Raw genomic sequence first — 16,100 nt, 5'->3', positions numbered from 1 at the left:
TTTAATGACACCCTGAGATCCTTTTAATATTCGTTGATGACTCGTTTGAAAAAAAAAAAAAAAGAGTCAAACTTTAATAGAAAAGAATGTTGGACAGAAGAGGAAAATCTGTCTTGTCACAGTTGCCACCACTACTTCTCGTCTTTACCTTCAGGAAACCTTGTCACAGGATGTGCTTACTCATCTACCAATACGTGGGCAGGGGACTGGGTCATTCCACCAATGAGGGTGCAGGCTACATGGGCTGAACCGGGACAAATGTGTTAGCAGTTTGCTCATGAGTCAGCCACAGTGAGGTCACCAGTCTAACAAACTTGTCTACATTGAACCCTGCCAACATCAACTGTCATCTCAAACACCATCCTCTATCACTCCCTCCCTCCCAATCTGGTATCGGCTACTTCTCTTCATTCTCCACAGACACACATGTTACTGTACAGTTACACTACATTATACATCAAGACCAGAGAAAATAACAGTTATGGAATCAAAGATGTTTAGAAAAACAAAAGCCATGTACATAGTATTAAAAAAAGGACTCACGGTACATTCACACACACATAAAAGAACATTCGGCAAATGTTGCTCTCTAGGACTGTAAGGCTGCATATTCTAACCTACTAAAGCCCGCTACGGGCCTCCTCTTCCTGCTCCTTCACCTGCCCTCGGGTTCTGAGCGTGTGCAGTAGAATCCTACACTTCCTGCCATGTTTGTATGAAACTCAAGAGGAGAACTCTACAACCAGAACACACAGTTAATCAGATGACAATGCTTTGGAAGCCAGGTGGAATGAAAACATCAAGGAGACTCATGCATGGCTGTGACGTCTTACAGCCACGAGAAAATACCAAGTTAGAGGAGCACGCTGAGAGACACCCCAGGTCCAGGTTTGTTTGTTTGTGGGTTTTGTTTTTCCTCCCTTGACAGAAATGCTCATGCTACCCTTTACCTACCCCTCTGATACATACAAACGCATGGGACTGTTACAACTGGACTGGACCAAGCAACGTGACATTGAGTAGTGGAGAGGGGTTTCTAAACTCACAAGCTGTTGTTTGCCCTTGACGTTTCTTGATAAATATGGGATAGTTATCTGCAGGCTGGGTTCACTAGCTACAGCGAGGGAGGGTGGTTGGTCAGGGAGATGGGGGAGGGGGGTTTAGGGTCAGCACACACTGTACGGAATGGCATGGGAAGTAGATTTTCTTATATTCTTCCGAAAAAGCCCTTTTTTTCTACTCTAGACTCATCTGTCTTCATCATACTTGGAACCATTATAATCTTCATCCGTGTTGGTCAGAATTGTTTTTTGTTGATCCTGACGAGATGGAGCGCTGTCCGATGCTGTCGTCTTGGGGAGGGGTTAGAGGCGGGGGGGGGGGGGGGGGGGGTAGGGGGTAGGGGTGTGGTTGGGGGGAGGTAGGGGTGTGGTTGGGGCTGTTGGTTGACACCAGACATCCAGGGTTGTAGGAACAGCCACATCAGTCCTTTCTGACACGGTTCCTGGGGGACCTTCTCAGGACATCTTCGTCTAGTTTCTAAGAAGGAGGAGGAGGCAGCCATCAGGAACAGGTGTTTAAATTCTTAAAGATAGATTTGGAGGGGCATTTTTCATGCTTTATTAGTTTGCTAAGTGAAGTGTGTTAGGAAGGAAGAGAGAGAGGGAGAGTAAATGCAGCGGATTCGCAGCCAGGCCACTGTGAGGCCTCAGCCCACTGTGAGGCCTCAGCCCACTGTGAGGCCTCAGCCCACTGTGAGGCCTCAGCCCACTGTGAGGCCTCAGCCCACTGTGAGGCCTCAGCCCACTGTGAGGCCTCAGCCCACTGTGAGGCCTCAGCCCACTGTGAGGCCTCAGCCCACTGTGAGGCCTCAGCCCACTGTGAGGCCTCAGCCCACTGTGAGGCCTCAGCCCACTGTGAGGCCTCAGCCCACTGTGAGGCCTCAGCCCACTGTGAGGCCTCAGCCCACTGTGAGGCCTCAGCCCACTGTGAGGCCTCAGCCCACTGTGAGGCCTCAGCCCACTGTGAGGCCTCAGCCCACTGTGAGGCCTCAGCCCACTGTGAGGCCTCAGCCCACTGTGAGGCCTCAGCCCACTGTGAGGCCTCAGCCCACTGTGAGGCCTCAGCCCACTGTGAGGCCTCAGCCCACTGGGAGGCCTCAGCCCACTGGGAGGCCTCAGCCCACTGGGAGGCCTCAGCCCACTGGGAGGCCTCAGCCCACTGGGAGGCCTCAGCCCACTGGGAGGCCTCAGCCCACTGGGAGGCCTCAGCCCACTGGGAGGCCTCAGCCCACGTATCCAGAGAGCTCATAGGGTGCCCACAGACATTTACAATCTTAACCACACAAGTCTCCTCCCTCTAGAATCATTTACCACATCAACCACTTACTATGTTAAATTCTCAATGTGTTCTCATCATGCTCCATGTGATCACTGACCTCTCCATCGGCAGCCTCATCTTCCTCCTCATCCTCTTCCTCCTTATTGGCTTCCTCCTCCTCCTCCTCCCCCTCCTTCTCTGCTGGGCTGTCCTCTGCATCACTCTTCTTCTCCGCTAACATTCGAAAAAAGAAAAGAACCCCCGCCCATATGAGACAGGAAGTGACACTATGGTTTGGATGAAGTGAAGACAATACACCACCGTAGCATATAAAAAAAGAAAAAGAGAGAAGTCTTGAAGGTTGTGTGGTGCTGACCTGGCAGGCTCTTGTCCTCCTTGGTCTGGTCTGCCTCAACCTTCTCCTCCTCCTCCTCCTCCTCCTTCACGTCAGGCTGGGGCTCGTCCGTCTTCTTATAGTCCGCCGCCGCCGCCGCAGGAGTCTTCTTCTGTCAGGTGACAAGAACATTAGCAGGTGTCAGCTGCAACACCACTACAGAGACAACCAGCTGGAAGCTGAATCCAGACGAGGCTGGAATTCAATGTCAGTAAATGAGGAGTCACTCCACTAGTGGGAGTCACTGTCAGAAGTCACTACACTAGTGGGAGTCACCGTCAGGAGTCACTACACTAGTGGGAATCACCGTCAGGAGTCACTACACTAGTGGGAGTCACCGTCAGGAGTCACTACAATAGTGGGAGTCACCGTCAGGAGTCACTACACTAGTGGGAGTCACCGTCAGGAGTCACTGTACTAGTGGGAGTCACCGTCAGGAGTCACTACACTAGTGGGAATCACCGTCAGGAGTCACTACACTAGTGGGAGTCACCGTCAGGAGTCACTCCACTAGTGGGAGTCACCGTCAGGAGTCACTGTACTAGTGGGAGTCACCGTCAGGAGTCACTGTACTAGTGGGAGTCACCGTCAGGAGTCACTGTACTAGTGGGAATCACCGTCAGGAGTCACTGTACTAGTGGGAGTCACCGTCAGGAGTCACTACACTAGTGGGAGTCACCGTCAGGAGTCACTACACTAGTGGGAGTCACTGTCAGGAGTCACTACACTAGTGGGAGTCACCGTCAGGAGTCACTACACTAGTGGGAGTCACCGTCAGGAGTCACTACACTAGTGGGAGTCACTGTCAGGAGTCACTACACTAGTGGGAATCACCGTCAGGAGTCACTACACTAGTGGGAGTCACCGTCAGGAGTCACTACACTAGTGGGAGTCACCGTCAGGAGTCACTACACTAGTGGGAGTCACCGTCAGGAGTCACTGTACTCGTGGGAGTCACTACCGCCACTTCAGTGCTGCTACATGTATTTGACTGGATCAGAGAAGGTCAGATGCTGCTCTCCAACTGCCCCGAGTCAGAACTGTGTGAGCTTGTGTGTATGAGAGTGGAGAGTGTGTGTGTGAGCATGTGTGTATGAGAGTGGAGAGTGTGTGAGTGAGCATGTGTGTATGAGAGTGGAGAGTGTGTGAGTGAGCATGTGTGACAGCGGGCGTCCTCACCTTGCCGGTGCAGCAGAAGAAGATGATGAGGACCAGGGGCAGGGCCACAGTGAGAACATACACTACCCACAGCCAGGGGCGCTCCTCGGCTGCTGTCATCATCTGGGTGGCCAGACCGGGCTGGAGGAGAGGACACAGGCAGTTTAGCACATGCTAAACCCTACATGCCAAGTAATACTCACTTGGTTGTTTGTGTGTGAGTTAAGAGTGAAAGCATGTGCGTGTTTCCATTTGTCTCATCCATAACATCGCTTTTTTGGGAGAAAATAAATCCAGCCACTTTTTTGGGGAACATATTTTTCAACCTTTCAAACCTTTTTTATACACAGTGAAATAAGACAGAGGATAACTGAGAAGCTTAAACTGAGTAAAGCAGAGCAGAGAACAATCGAGTACAGTAGAGTCCTTATCAATAATACTAACTTTATAAAATTTTTCAACCTTTCAAAACATTGAGAAATATTTCCTTTCAAAACTGTTGGGGCAACATTCTTTTTTCAACCTTTCATTTGTTTCCGATTTGGAACGTTTTTGGAATACTTTTTAAAAAACGTTTCTAAACTTTGTTTTCACACAATGAAAGTGTGTGTGGGGGGGGGGGAGAGAACAGAAGCCTAAAACAAGCGTAAAGCAGAGCACAGTATAGTAGAGTCCTCCTTAGTACTGAATGATGCAAGCCTTTGTATTTTTCTCTTTTCTAACCTAATTTTCAATCATATTTTTTCAACCCAGAGTTGGCTTTAGTCCATGTGCTCCCGACTTTCTGAAACTAAAAGGGGCTTCCTGTTTCACTGTGACTGACAACATTCACCAGGGCTTCCTGTTTCACTGTGACTGACAACATTCACCAGGGCTTCCTGTTTCACTGTGACTGACAACATTCACCAGGGCTTCCTGTTTCACTGTGACTGACAACATTCACCAGGGCTTCCTGTTTCACTGTGACTGACAACATTCACCAGGGCTTCCTGTTTCACTGTGACTGACAACATTCACCAGGGCTTCCTGTTTCACTGTGACTGACAACATTCACCAGGGCTTCCTGTTTCACTGTGACTGACAACATTCACCAGGGCTTCCTGTTTCACTGTGACTGACAACATTCACCAGGGCTTCCTGTTTCACTGTGACTGACAACATTCACCAGGGCTTCCTGTCCTGCAAATGTTACGCAATGTCACCTAATATCCAACCAACCGACTACAGCCAGGAAATAAAACACTGAGAACACATTCTATGTACTTTATAAACCAAACCCTCTTTGAGAACGAGCACGTTAACAGTCGGACAGCTATTTGGCAAGTGGACATGCCAGGCTAGAGGCATGCTAGCTGGGGCTAGCACGGTCTTCCCTGGGGCTAGCACACTCTACCCCGGGGCTAGCACGGTTTGCCCAGGGGCTAGCATGCTCTACCCCGGGGCTAGCACGCTCTGCCCCGGGGCTAGCACGCTCTGCCCCGGGGCTAGCACGGTTTGCCCAGGGGCTAGCACGCTCTGCCCAGGGGCTAGCACGCTCTGCCCAGGGGCTAGCACGCTCTGCCCCGGGGCTAGCACGCTCTACCCCGGGGCTAGCACGCTCTACCCCGGGGCTAGCACGCTCTACCCCGGGGCTAGCACGCTCTACCCCGGGGCTAGCACGCTCTACCCCGGGGCTAGCACGCTCTACCCCGGGGCTAGCACGCTCTACCCCGGGGCTAGCACGCTCTACCCCGGGGCTAGCACGCTCTACCCCGGGGCTAGCACGCTCTACCCCGGGGCTAGCACGCTCTACCCCGGGGCTCGCTGGAAGGAGAGATGTGAGCTGCTGTTGGAGAAGGGGGAGGGTGTGTGTACAGAGTGAAAGTGAGTGTGAAAGGGGAAGGAAAGAGAAAGCTAGAGAAGGCAGATGTGGTGAGAGACAAATCTCACTAAAGAGAGAGAGAACAAATGAGAGTGACAGTGTGCAGAGGCCCATTAAGCCGTACATGTCAGGCATCTGAAGAATTCTCCTTGAGGAAAACTAAGCCACCGGGGCAGCAGGAATGTTGATGAGGCGGCCAACTAAGGACTAATCTCTGGGCTTGTGCCCCGACCAACCTCAGACACATGGCTGGGGTGGGGTCTTCCCTGGCTGGGGCGGGGTCTTCCCTGGCTGGGGCGGGGTCTTCCCTGGCTGGGGCGGGGTCTTCCCTGGCTGGGGCGGGGTCTGAAAGTGTTGGGTCAACGGCTGTGAACAGCAGCAGGGGGTTTGCATGCTGCGTGAGTCATAAACCCAGGCAGGCTGTGTGACCACCAAGGGTTTACAGAAGCCAGTAACCTCAGACCAGGGAGGAGCTGGCATGTACAGCGTGTTTACAGCCCTGATAAACACCTTATCTCACCTCAGCTCACGGGCAGTTTGTCCCAGTCTACTGTGGGAGCTGGTGAGCCTGCTGGTAGGACAGCAACAAGGCCAGAGATTAAAGCCTGGTGCAGGTGAGCCAGGGGGAATGAGAGTCAGGTGAGCCTGGGGGAATGAGAGTCAGGGCGACAAACTTCTCCTCTCGTCAGGGTTGGGCTCTATTTATAAGCAGACTGGTCCCTTCAGTCTCTGTAGCAACACAAACAGATGATCTCGTAACGCTCCTTAAGACAGTACTAAAAGGCGTGTTCCCTGAGTCACACTGGTTCGTTGGTAGCAGGGGTGAATTTGAATTAAAAGCATGTTTTTGTGAGTTGTGTGTATATACACACAATGCATATGTTTGTGTGTGCACGAGCGTGAATGTGTACGTGTGTGTTTGTGTGTGTGTGTGTGTGTGTGTACGCTCACTCACCTCCGCGGCGCCCTCTGCAGCCTTCTTAAGGCCCCAGCCGTCGGTCGCCCAGCGGTCGGCTGTGGCGCGGTCGTTGGTGATGAAGAAGTTGTCGAAGAAGATGTCTGAGGACATGGACCAGAGCTCCAGGCCCACTGCGCTGAAGGGGTTCATCCTGAAGGGGTGCAGGTCCTCGAAGAAGGCAGGGTTGGCCACCTTCCTGGGCTTCCACAGCCCCTGGGACACAGACAGAGCCAGGCCACATCAGCTGCTGAGCTACAACAGTGGCTCTCAATGTTCTTTGGCTTCAGTACCTCCTGCTTCTGAATCCTAGTACCCTCCAATTGAGAAACAGTGAGCTGGAGTATACACTTGTTGTTTTACCATGAGAGAATAATTCAGTCTTCATCCAAACTCCTTTAAAGGTCTTTTGTTGCCTTGTTCATGCTTTATTGTGTAGTTTTTAGTTTAGTTTAAGTGTGACAGGAAAGGCATGCAGCGAGGGCCAAAGATTTGAACCCAGGCCGCTGTAGTCAGGCCTCAGCCTACATGCACACATGGTACGCACACTTATCCAGTGAGCTACCAGGACACTCCCATCTAAACACTTTTAGGCAAAGCAATATTCATTCGATTTTATTGATCCAAGTGGATCAAAGGAGTATTCTGCTTTCATGAAGAACAACACAGACCAGGATCTACTGCCTGTCTCTACCACTCTCAGGGCTGTGGGGGGTCAGTGAGGCAGCGTTGTCAGTGGTTACCTGGTAGTTGGGGTTGTCAATCATGGGTGCCTTCCACTTGCCCTTGTGGTTGGGGTTGTCAATCATGGGCCGTTGCCAGACACCACAGCCAGGGGCGGTCTCACAGGCGGGGTTAGGAACCTGCGGAGCCTCCCATTCTCCATCCATATCCTCATCCCTGGAGAGGAGGAGGGGGAGACATGGAAAGAGAGAGAGCAGGAAAAAGAGAGAGGGAAGAAGAGAAAGAATTATGCAAACATGTTAAAGACACTGCTGTGCAGAACATCCCAGATAACTCTCCTTAAACCCATCCTGACCACGTGCTGCCCTTCCTTCTCCTCTCTCCCGCCCTCCCCCCCCCGCCCCCCCCCCATCCGTTGCCTTCGGGGGAGGAAGTCAAATTGAATTCTGCTGAAAAAGTGGGCCATCAAAGCTGCTGTGTGTGTGTGAGAGTGCGTGTGAGAGTGTGTGTGTGTGAGTGAGAGAGTGTGTGTGTGAGGAGCTTGTCAGAAGAGAGCATGGTCTGTCTGTCCCCAGGCTTCCAGGATATTACTACCCGTCTGTTCAGAAAGCACATTTGTCCCTACACAGGAAGGGCAAAGCCAACAGTACTTATATATATATATATATATATTTATATATATATATATATTTATATATATATTTAAAAAAGACAGTGTCACCTTCATAGAGATATAATGAATACAAAATACAGAGCAAGCTAGGTATGGTGGTATTGAGGTAGGACATATGGAGTCAGGGGGTATATATGGTTCTGGTTAGGGAGGTAGGGGGTATATATGGTTCTGGTTAGGGAGGTAGGGGGTATATATGGTTCTGGTTAGGGAGGTAGGGGGTATATATGGTTATGGTTAGGGAGGTAGGGGGTATATATGGTTCTGGTTAGGGAGGTAGGGGGTATATATGGTTCTGGTTAGGAAAGTAGAGTTGTGGTTCTGTACCAGTCTTCAGGTTTGACAGCGTCGGGGTCGCTGGTGTACTCCGGCTCATCATCCAACCAGCCATCTGGCTTCACTGCACTCTCATCTGGGACCTGTGCAGGAGCATCCTCATCCCTGGAGCGCGCGCACACACACACACACACACACACACACACACACACACACACACACACACACACACACACACACACACACACACACACACACACACACACACACACACACACACACACACACACACACACACACACACACACACACACACACACACACACACACACACACACACACACACACAGGTCAGATATGCAGAGACGCACATGCAAGCACACACACGTATGTACTTTGCATCTACAGCTACTGTGGACACACACACTCTGCATATACACAAATCTAGTCACAGGCCACTGACCAGTCGTCAGGTTTGACCGCGTCGGGGTCCTGGATCTTGGGCCTCTCGTCCCAGTCCTCAGGCCGCTGGTCCTCTGGGTCCTCCACCTCAGCAGGGGGGTTCACCGGGGGCGTCATGTCAGTCAGCAAGCTGCCACTGTTCACCAGCGTCTGATCCACCAGGATCTCAAAGGTGTTGTCTGGGTTCACCACTAGGGGGCGGCGGGACAGAGGAGAAACAGTCATTAGGTTGAGAGGAAGTATTGTGAGAGGAAGAACAAGACTTACTACTTCTGAGAGGAGACAAGGAGCGGGTCTGGAACGCTCACTGTTCTCATCATCAGGGTGACGGGTTTAGATGGCTGCACAAGACAGAACACGTCCTGCTTCAGTGCTCAGTGGTGGTGCAGGGAACTGCAGACCCAGAGGCCCCACGTTCAAATACCACCCTGCATATAGCTTGGAATACAAGCGTATGCTAAATAAATGAAGTGTTACCTAGGGTGTACAGGTGGGTTGACAGTGTTACCTAGGGTGTACAGGTGGGTTGACAGTGTTACCTAGGGTGTACAGGTGGGTTGACAGTGTTACCTAGGGTGTACAAGTGGGTCTTCTTGTCGGTGTAGAAGGAGCGCAGCTCTGCGTCAGGCTTCTTGGCGTGCTTCTCCTCGTACTCGCCAGTCTTGGGGTTCTTGTGGCGGAAGATGAAGTGGAGCTTGTAGTCCTCTCCACACTTGTCTGGTCCGAACATGATGGTGTAGGGGGTCTTATCTACAAACTCATCCTGGAACACAAACAGGGGAGGGAGGGGGAGCACTGTGTCAGTCACAGGGAGCTGGTGTGTGTATAGTGTGGTATGTGTGTGTGTATAGTGTGGTATGTGTGTGTGTATAGTGTGGTATGTGTGTGTGTGTGTGTTTACCAGGTTCAGGTCTGGAGTCTGAGACAGCAGTTTGACGTAGGCACCGCCACAGTCAATCCCTGTCTGGAAGTTGACCTCATACCTGGAGACACAGCAAGCACTCAGCAACACAGTTTCCTCTTCCCATCCTGTGACTGTTATAACACCTCAAACATGGCTGGGCTGAAAGGAGCGTGTGTCTGTGTGTGAGAGAGCGACTCACTGCAGGATGAGGGGCTTGGTGTCAAACATGAAAGGTCTGAGGAGCTGGGCTGAGATGGCGTGATGTTTGGCTCTGGACTTGAGGACCAGACCCATGTCTCCTGGCAGCTTACCATCCTTCATCTCCTCCACAGACCATTTACCTGCAGCACCACAAACCCCCCCCCCGTTAACATCACACACACACAGCTGTTACCACACACCGGAGAGAGATATGAGAGAGAGAGAGGAGAGAGAGAGAGAGAGAGAGACCGAAGGGAGTGTTCCTACCATCATACTTGGCGATCTCCTCATCGATATCTTCCTTTTTGGCCTTGGACACAACCCAGCTGCAGGAGACAGACAGGAAGTGATAGGAGAGAGACAGGAAGTGAGGGGAGAGAGACAAGAAGTGAGAGGAGAGATAGCCAGCACTCCCTCGTCCTGGGTCTGGAGGAGCCTCAACACAGAGGCTCCATGCAGGTCACAGGCCACAGGCCCGGGGACGGAGCAGAGCTGAGGCCTGCGCTGATGTTTCCTCCAGTGGAGTCACTTGCCTTCTATTCACATTCAACTCCTTCAGCTGGACACTTATCTAAAGCGACACATAGTACTTTCTTTTTCTTACTCCACATGGGGTGTAACAGTGAAGGGGGTCCTGGTGACCTGAGGAGTGCTCACCTGTCTAGGTTCCCCCGGTCGAAGGACTCTGCGAAGAAATGTTCCCCCATGGGCTCAGGTGCTTTATAGGTCACCTGCAGAGACACAGACGGGGTCATGAGACAGAGACAGGAGAGAGAGAGGTTCAAGAGACAGAGAGAGGGTCAGGAGAGAGAGAAAGAGGGTCAGGAGAGAGAGAAAGAGGGTCAGGAGAGAGAGAAAGAGGGTCAGGAGAGAGACAGGGTCAGGAGAGAGAGACACAGGCGGGGTCAGGAGAGAGAGACAGGCGGGGTCAGGAGAGAGAGACAGGCGGGGTCAGGAGAGAGACAGGGTCAGGAGAGAGAGACACAGGCGGGGTCAGGAGAGAGAGACAGGCGGGGTCAGGAGAGAGAGACAGGCGGGGTCAGGAGAGAGAGACAGGCGGGGTCAGGAGAGAGAGACAGGCGGGGTCAGGAGAGAGAGACAGGCGGGGTCAGGAGAGAGAGACAGGCGGGGTCAGGAGAGCAGTAGGTCAGCTAGTCCTCAGTCAGTCAGTCAGGATGCAGGGGTTAATGTACAAACCAAATAGCTGACACCTTAACCTGTTTGTGTAAGTGTGAGTGAGACAGAAGACAAGAGAATGAAAGTAAGAGAAAGAGAGAGCGTGCGAAAGGAGAGGGAGCGAGCAAGCATGACCCAAGCATGCTGGGTCAAAGTCTGACAGAAACAAACATTACATTGTTAAACAACTCATCTTTCAGCAACTCTGCTGTCAATGAATCACTCATCTGACTGAACGACATGTCGTTCCTCAACCCATGGTTCCTAAAACCTCCAGCCAGCACATCACACAGCTATTTTTTTCCACAAGGAGCTCCACTCATCACCCTCCTCTCTTTCATGTTCACATTTACTTCCACCCTTCCAACCAACCCCCCCCCCCTTTCCTTCTGCCGCCGCTCCACGCCCCTCACCCACAGGGTATCAGTATGCAGCTAAACCAACCTTCGGTGCAGGGGGTGGTCCGGGGGCCGGGGCGTCGGCCTCCTCTGGATCCACCCCCCCGTCCTGTAGCTCCTCCCCCAGGTCATCCAGCTCGTCCTCCACATCCAGCTCATCCGGCCCTGGGCCCTCCTCCTCCTCCACCTGGCCCCGCAGCCCTGGAGAGCAGCAGCCCAGCACCAGCAGCAACACACACAGCCTCACCTTCAGATCCATAGTCTGGGGGGGGGAGAGATGGGGTGAGAGAGAGACAGAAAGTTTAGCGATCGAGGGATGGAAGGAGGGGCTGGGGGAAGAGAAGAGGAGACGGAGAAATCGAAGAATGAAAAAAAAGAACATCAACAACAAAAAACACCCTGAACATCGTTCATGCACCCTCATTAGAGTCAGCCGCCTCAGTCCCCTGCCTCTAGAGGCAGAGGGCGAGGCTGGAGGCTCTACCCTCGTCTCCAGCCAGCCGAGAGCGTCTAGCAGAAATGTCATGGGGTCAGGGGTTGGATTCAGACCAGGACGGGGGACTACAGAGGGTAAAGGTTCAAACACTGAGTAGAAATATTCTGACAGCAGGAGAGGCAAAGAAACGACGAGAAATCAACCAACCAAACGATGAGTGTGGAGGAGGGGAGAACATGGTTCACCTCCAGAGACTCAGCCACCACAAAAAGCATCGATCATCTGTTTCAGTACCATTGACCCATCTCCTTGACGCCTGGTCCAAATCTAGCACAGCGACTTCAGGGATTCTGGTAACATCCCCTACTCTTCTACAAAACAGCTCCTGCTCCTACATGCTCTGAGAAGGCAAACCCTGCCTCATTCAACACACACTCTCACTCTCTCGCTCTCTCCCCCTCAGTGGTTGCCGGGCATAAGGTTGCCATGCCGTTAACCATGGCTCGCCTGCCGCTCGTCGCCATAGCGACGTGAGAGCGCCCGAGGGATGTGCATCCTCAGCCCCTAATGAGATTACAGCCGATGAGATTACAGCCTCCCTTAACCTGCACCCCGCCAACCTGCCATTCTGCACGGGCAATTAACACACAACTGTCAACAAATTAGACACTGTATGTAGACAGACAACGACACCAAACGTCTGACAAACAGCATGAGTGGACACTGGAGTTAATGCTATTTCAGACGCATTTATGATTATTTAAAAGTGGTGTATAGGTGTGTAAAAAGCCCTGAAAAAATAAAATAAAACGGTCACTACATACCACCTAATCAGTAATTGAGGGGATTAGCCTCACAGGGGCTACGCTAGCACATAATTTTGTTAGCACTTATACCACATGCATGGTGAACAGACTGCTGTGCTAATAGGCTTAACTTCCACTGGATTAGCATGGGCAAGCTAATGTCTCATACCTTGGCAAAGTCATGGTGACTGGCCGAAACAGCCATGGTAGCTTAGCACAAACCGACGCACGGCTCATAAGACGACCATAAGGCCCAGTCCCTGTCCACGTGGCATTCAGAACAGCACACTTCCAGAATGCTCGATCGCAGCCTCTGGCCGGGTTTCCCAGATTTGTTAAGAAGCTCTTAACGCTAAGATCTTCTTAGGAACGTTCTAAGAGCGCTGTAGAAAGCTTTTAGCGTTAAGACCTTCTTAACGAATCTGGGAAACTTGGCCTCTGTCAGTATCTAGGGTTCTCGGAGAACGAGTGTGGGGTTGTGTGACTGGGGGAACCTTGCAGGTGAGGGGCCGGTGGAACATCTGGACGAGATGGAGGGAGAGAGGAGAGACAGAGACACCCCCCTCTCTCATGCCATCCCATATCTGAGTGTGGAGCTCCAGAATACAACACAGCAACTTCAAATCTAATATATCACAACAGTTGACTGAGTAGTCTGTCGGTTTGGCTTGTGTTTTGACAGCTGGTCCATCCTGTCTTCCAATAGAGGCAGCTTGTTTTGGTAAAACAAAGTTGAGAATGTTTTCCCACCACTAAGAAGGCTGCCAGCAGAGGGGGGCTGGGTACAGCTGGACCTGAGGGCTCAGAGTCCTGCTAACTGACCTGGTACTAGTCAGGGGAGGGCGGATGCCGGGCGGTAAGGTTTTGGTGAAGTAAGGTTGGGGCTTGGCCCACATTTGTGACTCTGTATGTGAGGATTCTAGAACTGGAAGGGTATGTCTCAAAGGTTCTAGAACTGGAAGGGTCTGTCTCAAAGGTTCTAGAACTGGAAGGGTGCCTATAGCCCTGGAGGCTTGGGACAGACCCATGGTTGTGGTAGTTGAGGAGAAGGGGGCAAAGTGTGGCTTTGTCAGAGATAAACGTGAGGGGAGAGCAAGATTTCACTGTCCGGATACGTCATGGGGGCAAAACAAAACAAACAAGACAATCATGGGACAAGGGAGACGGAAGGCCCAGTGAAGCTGCCAAGTGTGTAGTCCCTTCCCCCATTCCCATCATGCCTCAGTGGTCACATGGATTCAAGAGAGGGATATAGCACAGACATTCAAGTCGGGGGAGGGGACCTGAAACAAATCAATCAAGGTCCAGTCAATACATCAAACACTGTTACCACCCAGCCTTTGCAAATCCTTTAAATTAATTCACCCTTTCTGGAAACAAACAAGACAAATTTCTACTAGCATGGGGGGGGTTAAAGACATAGGCTAGACTGTTGGCCAATGGAAAACAAACATGTTGTGTGTTAGCACTTTCTGTCTGAGTTTGGCATCTGATGTTATATACTGTCATGCAGCCTCTGATGCTCTATACTGTCATGCAGCCTCTGATGTTATATACTGTTATTTAATAAAACCGGCACACACAGTCCACGTGGAGTGGGCTTAAGGTAAGGAAGCTTTAAGACCACGCTGTTCCCCGAGAAGGCCTTGACTGTCAGATGACAGAGGCGTTTTCAAAGACTTGGAAGCAACAGTTTCACACATTAGCCGACTATCTTATCGGTGTTACTTATTTTGACGAATGCGATTTTACCATGAAAAACTAAGATAGTTCCAGTGTTCGTAATCTGTTTTTGAAAGTTATGAGTCATATTGAACGAGTATTTGCCATTGATATCGCTGGTTGAACATACACAAAATAATGTTTCATGACCAATTTCAGGCATAACTTAGAAAGGGCGTTGAATGAATGACCTCTAACTATTGCTTCACTTTCCCTTTTCATTCATTGACGGAAGTCGACTGGCCTAACTGGTAAAACCTCTAGTTCTCAACTCAACAGTAATAACAAGTTTAAGCGTAAAATAGAACGTGTGTAGAATAAATATAACAATTTTAACGAACTGAATCAACTTTCCTTATTGGCCTCAACTTTACTGTCTGTAAAGTAAACTAGAAACTCAACGACGAGGAGCTTCATTAATCCACGCAACTTCACACGCTGCACAATTAATGAAGAAATATCATCTTAACCTACCCAACAGTGTTGTCACATTTCAGGGCAGACATTTGAGAAAACGTCCTAACTGAATATCACTTCCCCGTTTGCAATCTCCTTGCTTTATATCCCTTGCATCCCAACCCGGTCATTTACATAAGTAACGCTAGCTATGGATGTCAAACACGTACGGAACACATGCTTTAAATAACTACACAATTGGGTTATGAATTGCACAATGTGAGGTATTTTTTTACAATTCAACGCCAGCGGGTATATTTCTTAAGTTTGTTAGCTGGCTAGTGTTGGCTAGCTAATTTAGCTTGTTAGCTAGCTAGCTAACTAGCTGGCCTCTGCACTGTCAGATTTGTCATTCTACGCACCGGTTCGCGAACATATTTAGAACTAGCAAGCAACATCAAGCCTGTCTATTCATTAAACGTGCGTGCTAACAGTGCGATGTGTATGTATTAAAATGATTGTTATATACTAAAAATATTGATTTTCAGAAAGTGTAATATCTCCGTCATTGCTTACCTCCTGGTTCTCTATGTGACCACCTGGAACTACAGCAGGATCACGTGTGATGTAGGGGCATGCGTTCTGTGATTGAAGTCCCACCTTCAACACTTTCTGATTGGTTAAGAAGCCAAAAACGGCGATGTTTTCCGGGACAATCGTAAATATGATTGGTTGTAATCCATGTTCATCAAAATGAATGATCTACGCCCACAATCTGAACCTCGTGGACGGCGTTGATTTGTCCAGCTGCAAGAGGAAGTGTTCTTTCATTGGTTGTAGTAAGAATTACTCTAACATTCTTTAACTGAAGCAGATCTTTTTTAATGTAACAGAGAATTACACTTTTGATGTAATGTTGACTAATTTTGGACAAACTAGTATCTGAAATAGATACAATGTAATAGTGGAATACTTGGAGTTAGTTCCGGTCGTGGCTAGCTTAACCACTTTAGCTGTGTATCTGGGTGTGAATCAGAGAGACCATTGTCTATGTGCACTTGACTGGAATAAGTCTTCGTGGCCTTCATACTGTAAATCATCCCAAACTGCATTATGGAAGACAATTAGAACACGCAGGCGTCTATTACTGACTACTAAATGCACGTGGATTGGGAGTACCGTTACCGGGGTCTAATGAAGTTATCAAAATGTATGTGATCCGTTTGCATGTATGTGAGCTGGGCATCGGGCTATTTTCGACAATTAAACATAGCTCTTA

General features: G+C 50.3%; 1 protein-coding gene across 1 annotated transcript; it reads right to left on the bottom strand.

Annotated features, from left to right (window-relative positions):
* Positions 1-1,392: 1,392 nt before the first annotated feature.
* canx (calnexin) lies at positions 1,393-15,440 on the bottom strand. The gene is made up of 15 exons (XM_084684743.1): positions 15,398-15,440; positions 11,508-11,723; positions 10,545-10,618; positions 10,155-10,213; positions 9,886-10,027; positions 9,684-9,765; positions 9,353-9,545; positions 8,784-8,973; positions 8,372-8,485; positions 7,431-7,587; positions 6,688-6,903; positions 3,893-4,012; positions 2,696-2,825; positions 2,438-2,553; positions 1,393-1,539 (listed from the first exon to the last, which is right to left on the bottom strand). Exons 2-15 carry the CDS (start codon positions 11,718-11,720, stop codon positions 1,483-1,485), a joined length of 1,863 nt encoding a protein of 620 aa, XP_084540869.1. The 5' UTR covers positions 11,721-11,723; positions 15,398-15,440; the 3' UTR covers positions 1,393-1,482.
* Between the last annotated feature and the right edge of the window lie 660 nt (positions 15,441-16,100).

This window comes from Hypomesus nipponensis, chromosome 1 (genome assembly GCF_054491055.1).
Source record: "Hypomesus nipponensis isolate SF chromosome 1, ASM5449105v1, whole genome shotgun sequence".
NCBI lineage: Eukaryota > Metazoa > Chordata > Actinopteri > Osmeriformes > Osmeridae > Hypomesus > Hypomesus nipponensis.
Note: the sequence above shows the minus strand (reverse complement) of the source record. Positions and strands in the feature narration are given on the sequence as shown.

Coding starts and splice junctions, on each gene's coding strand:
- canx (XM_084684743.1), bottom strand. CDS start 11,720: ATGGATCTGAAGGTGAGGCTGTGTGTGTTGCTGCTGGTGCTGGGCTGC. Junction 10,214..10,544: donor GACCGGGGGAACCTAGACAG/GTGAGCACTCCT, acceptor TGTCTCCTGCAG/CTGGGTTGTGTCCAAGGCCA. Junction 4,013..6,687: donor CTGCAGAGGGCGCCGCGGAG/GTGAGTGAGCGT, acceptor CCTCTCCTCCAG/CCCGGTCTGGCCACCCAGAT.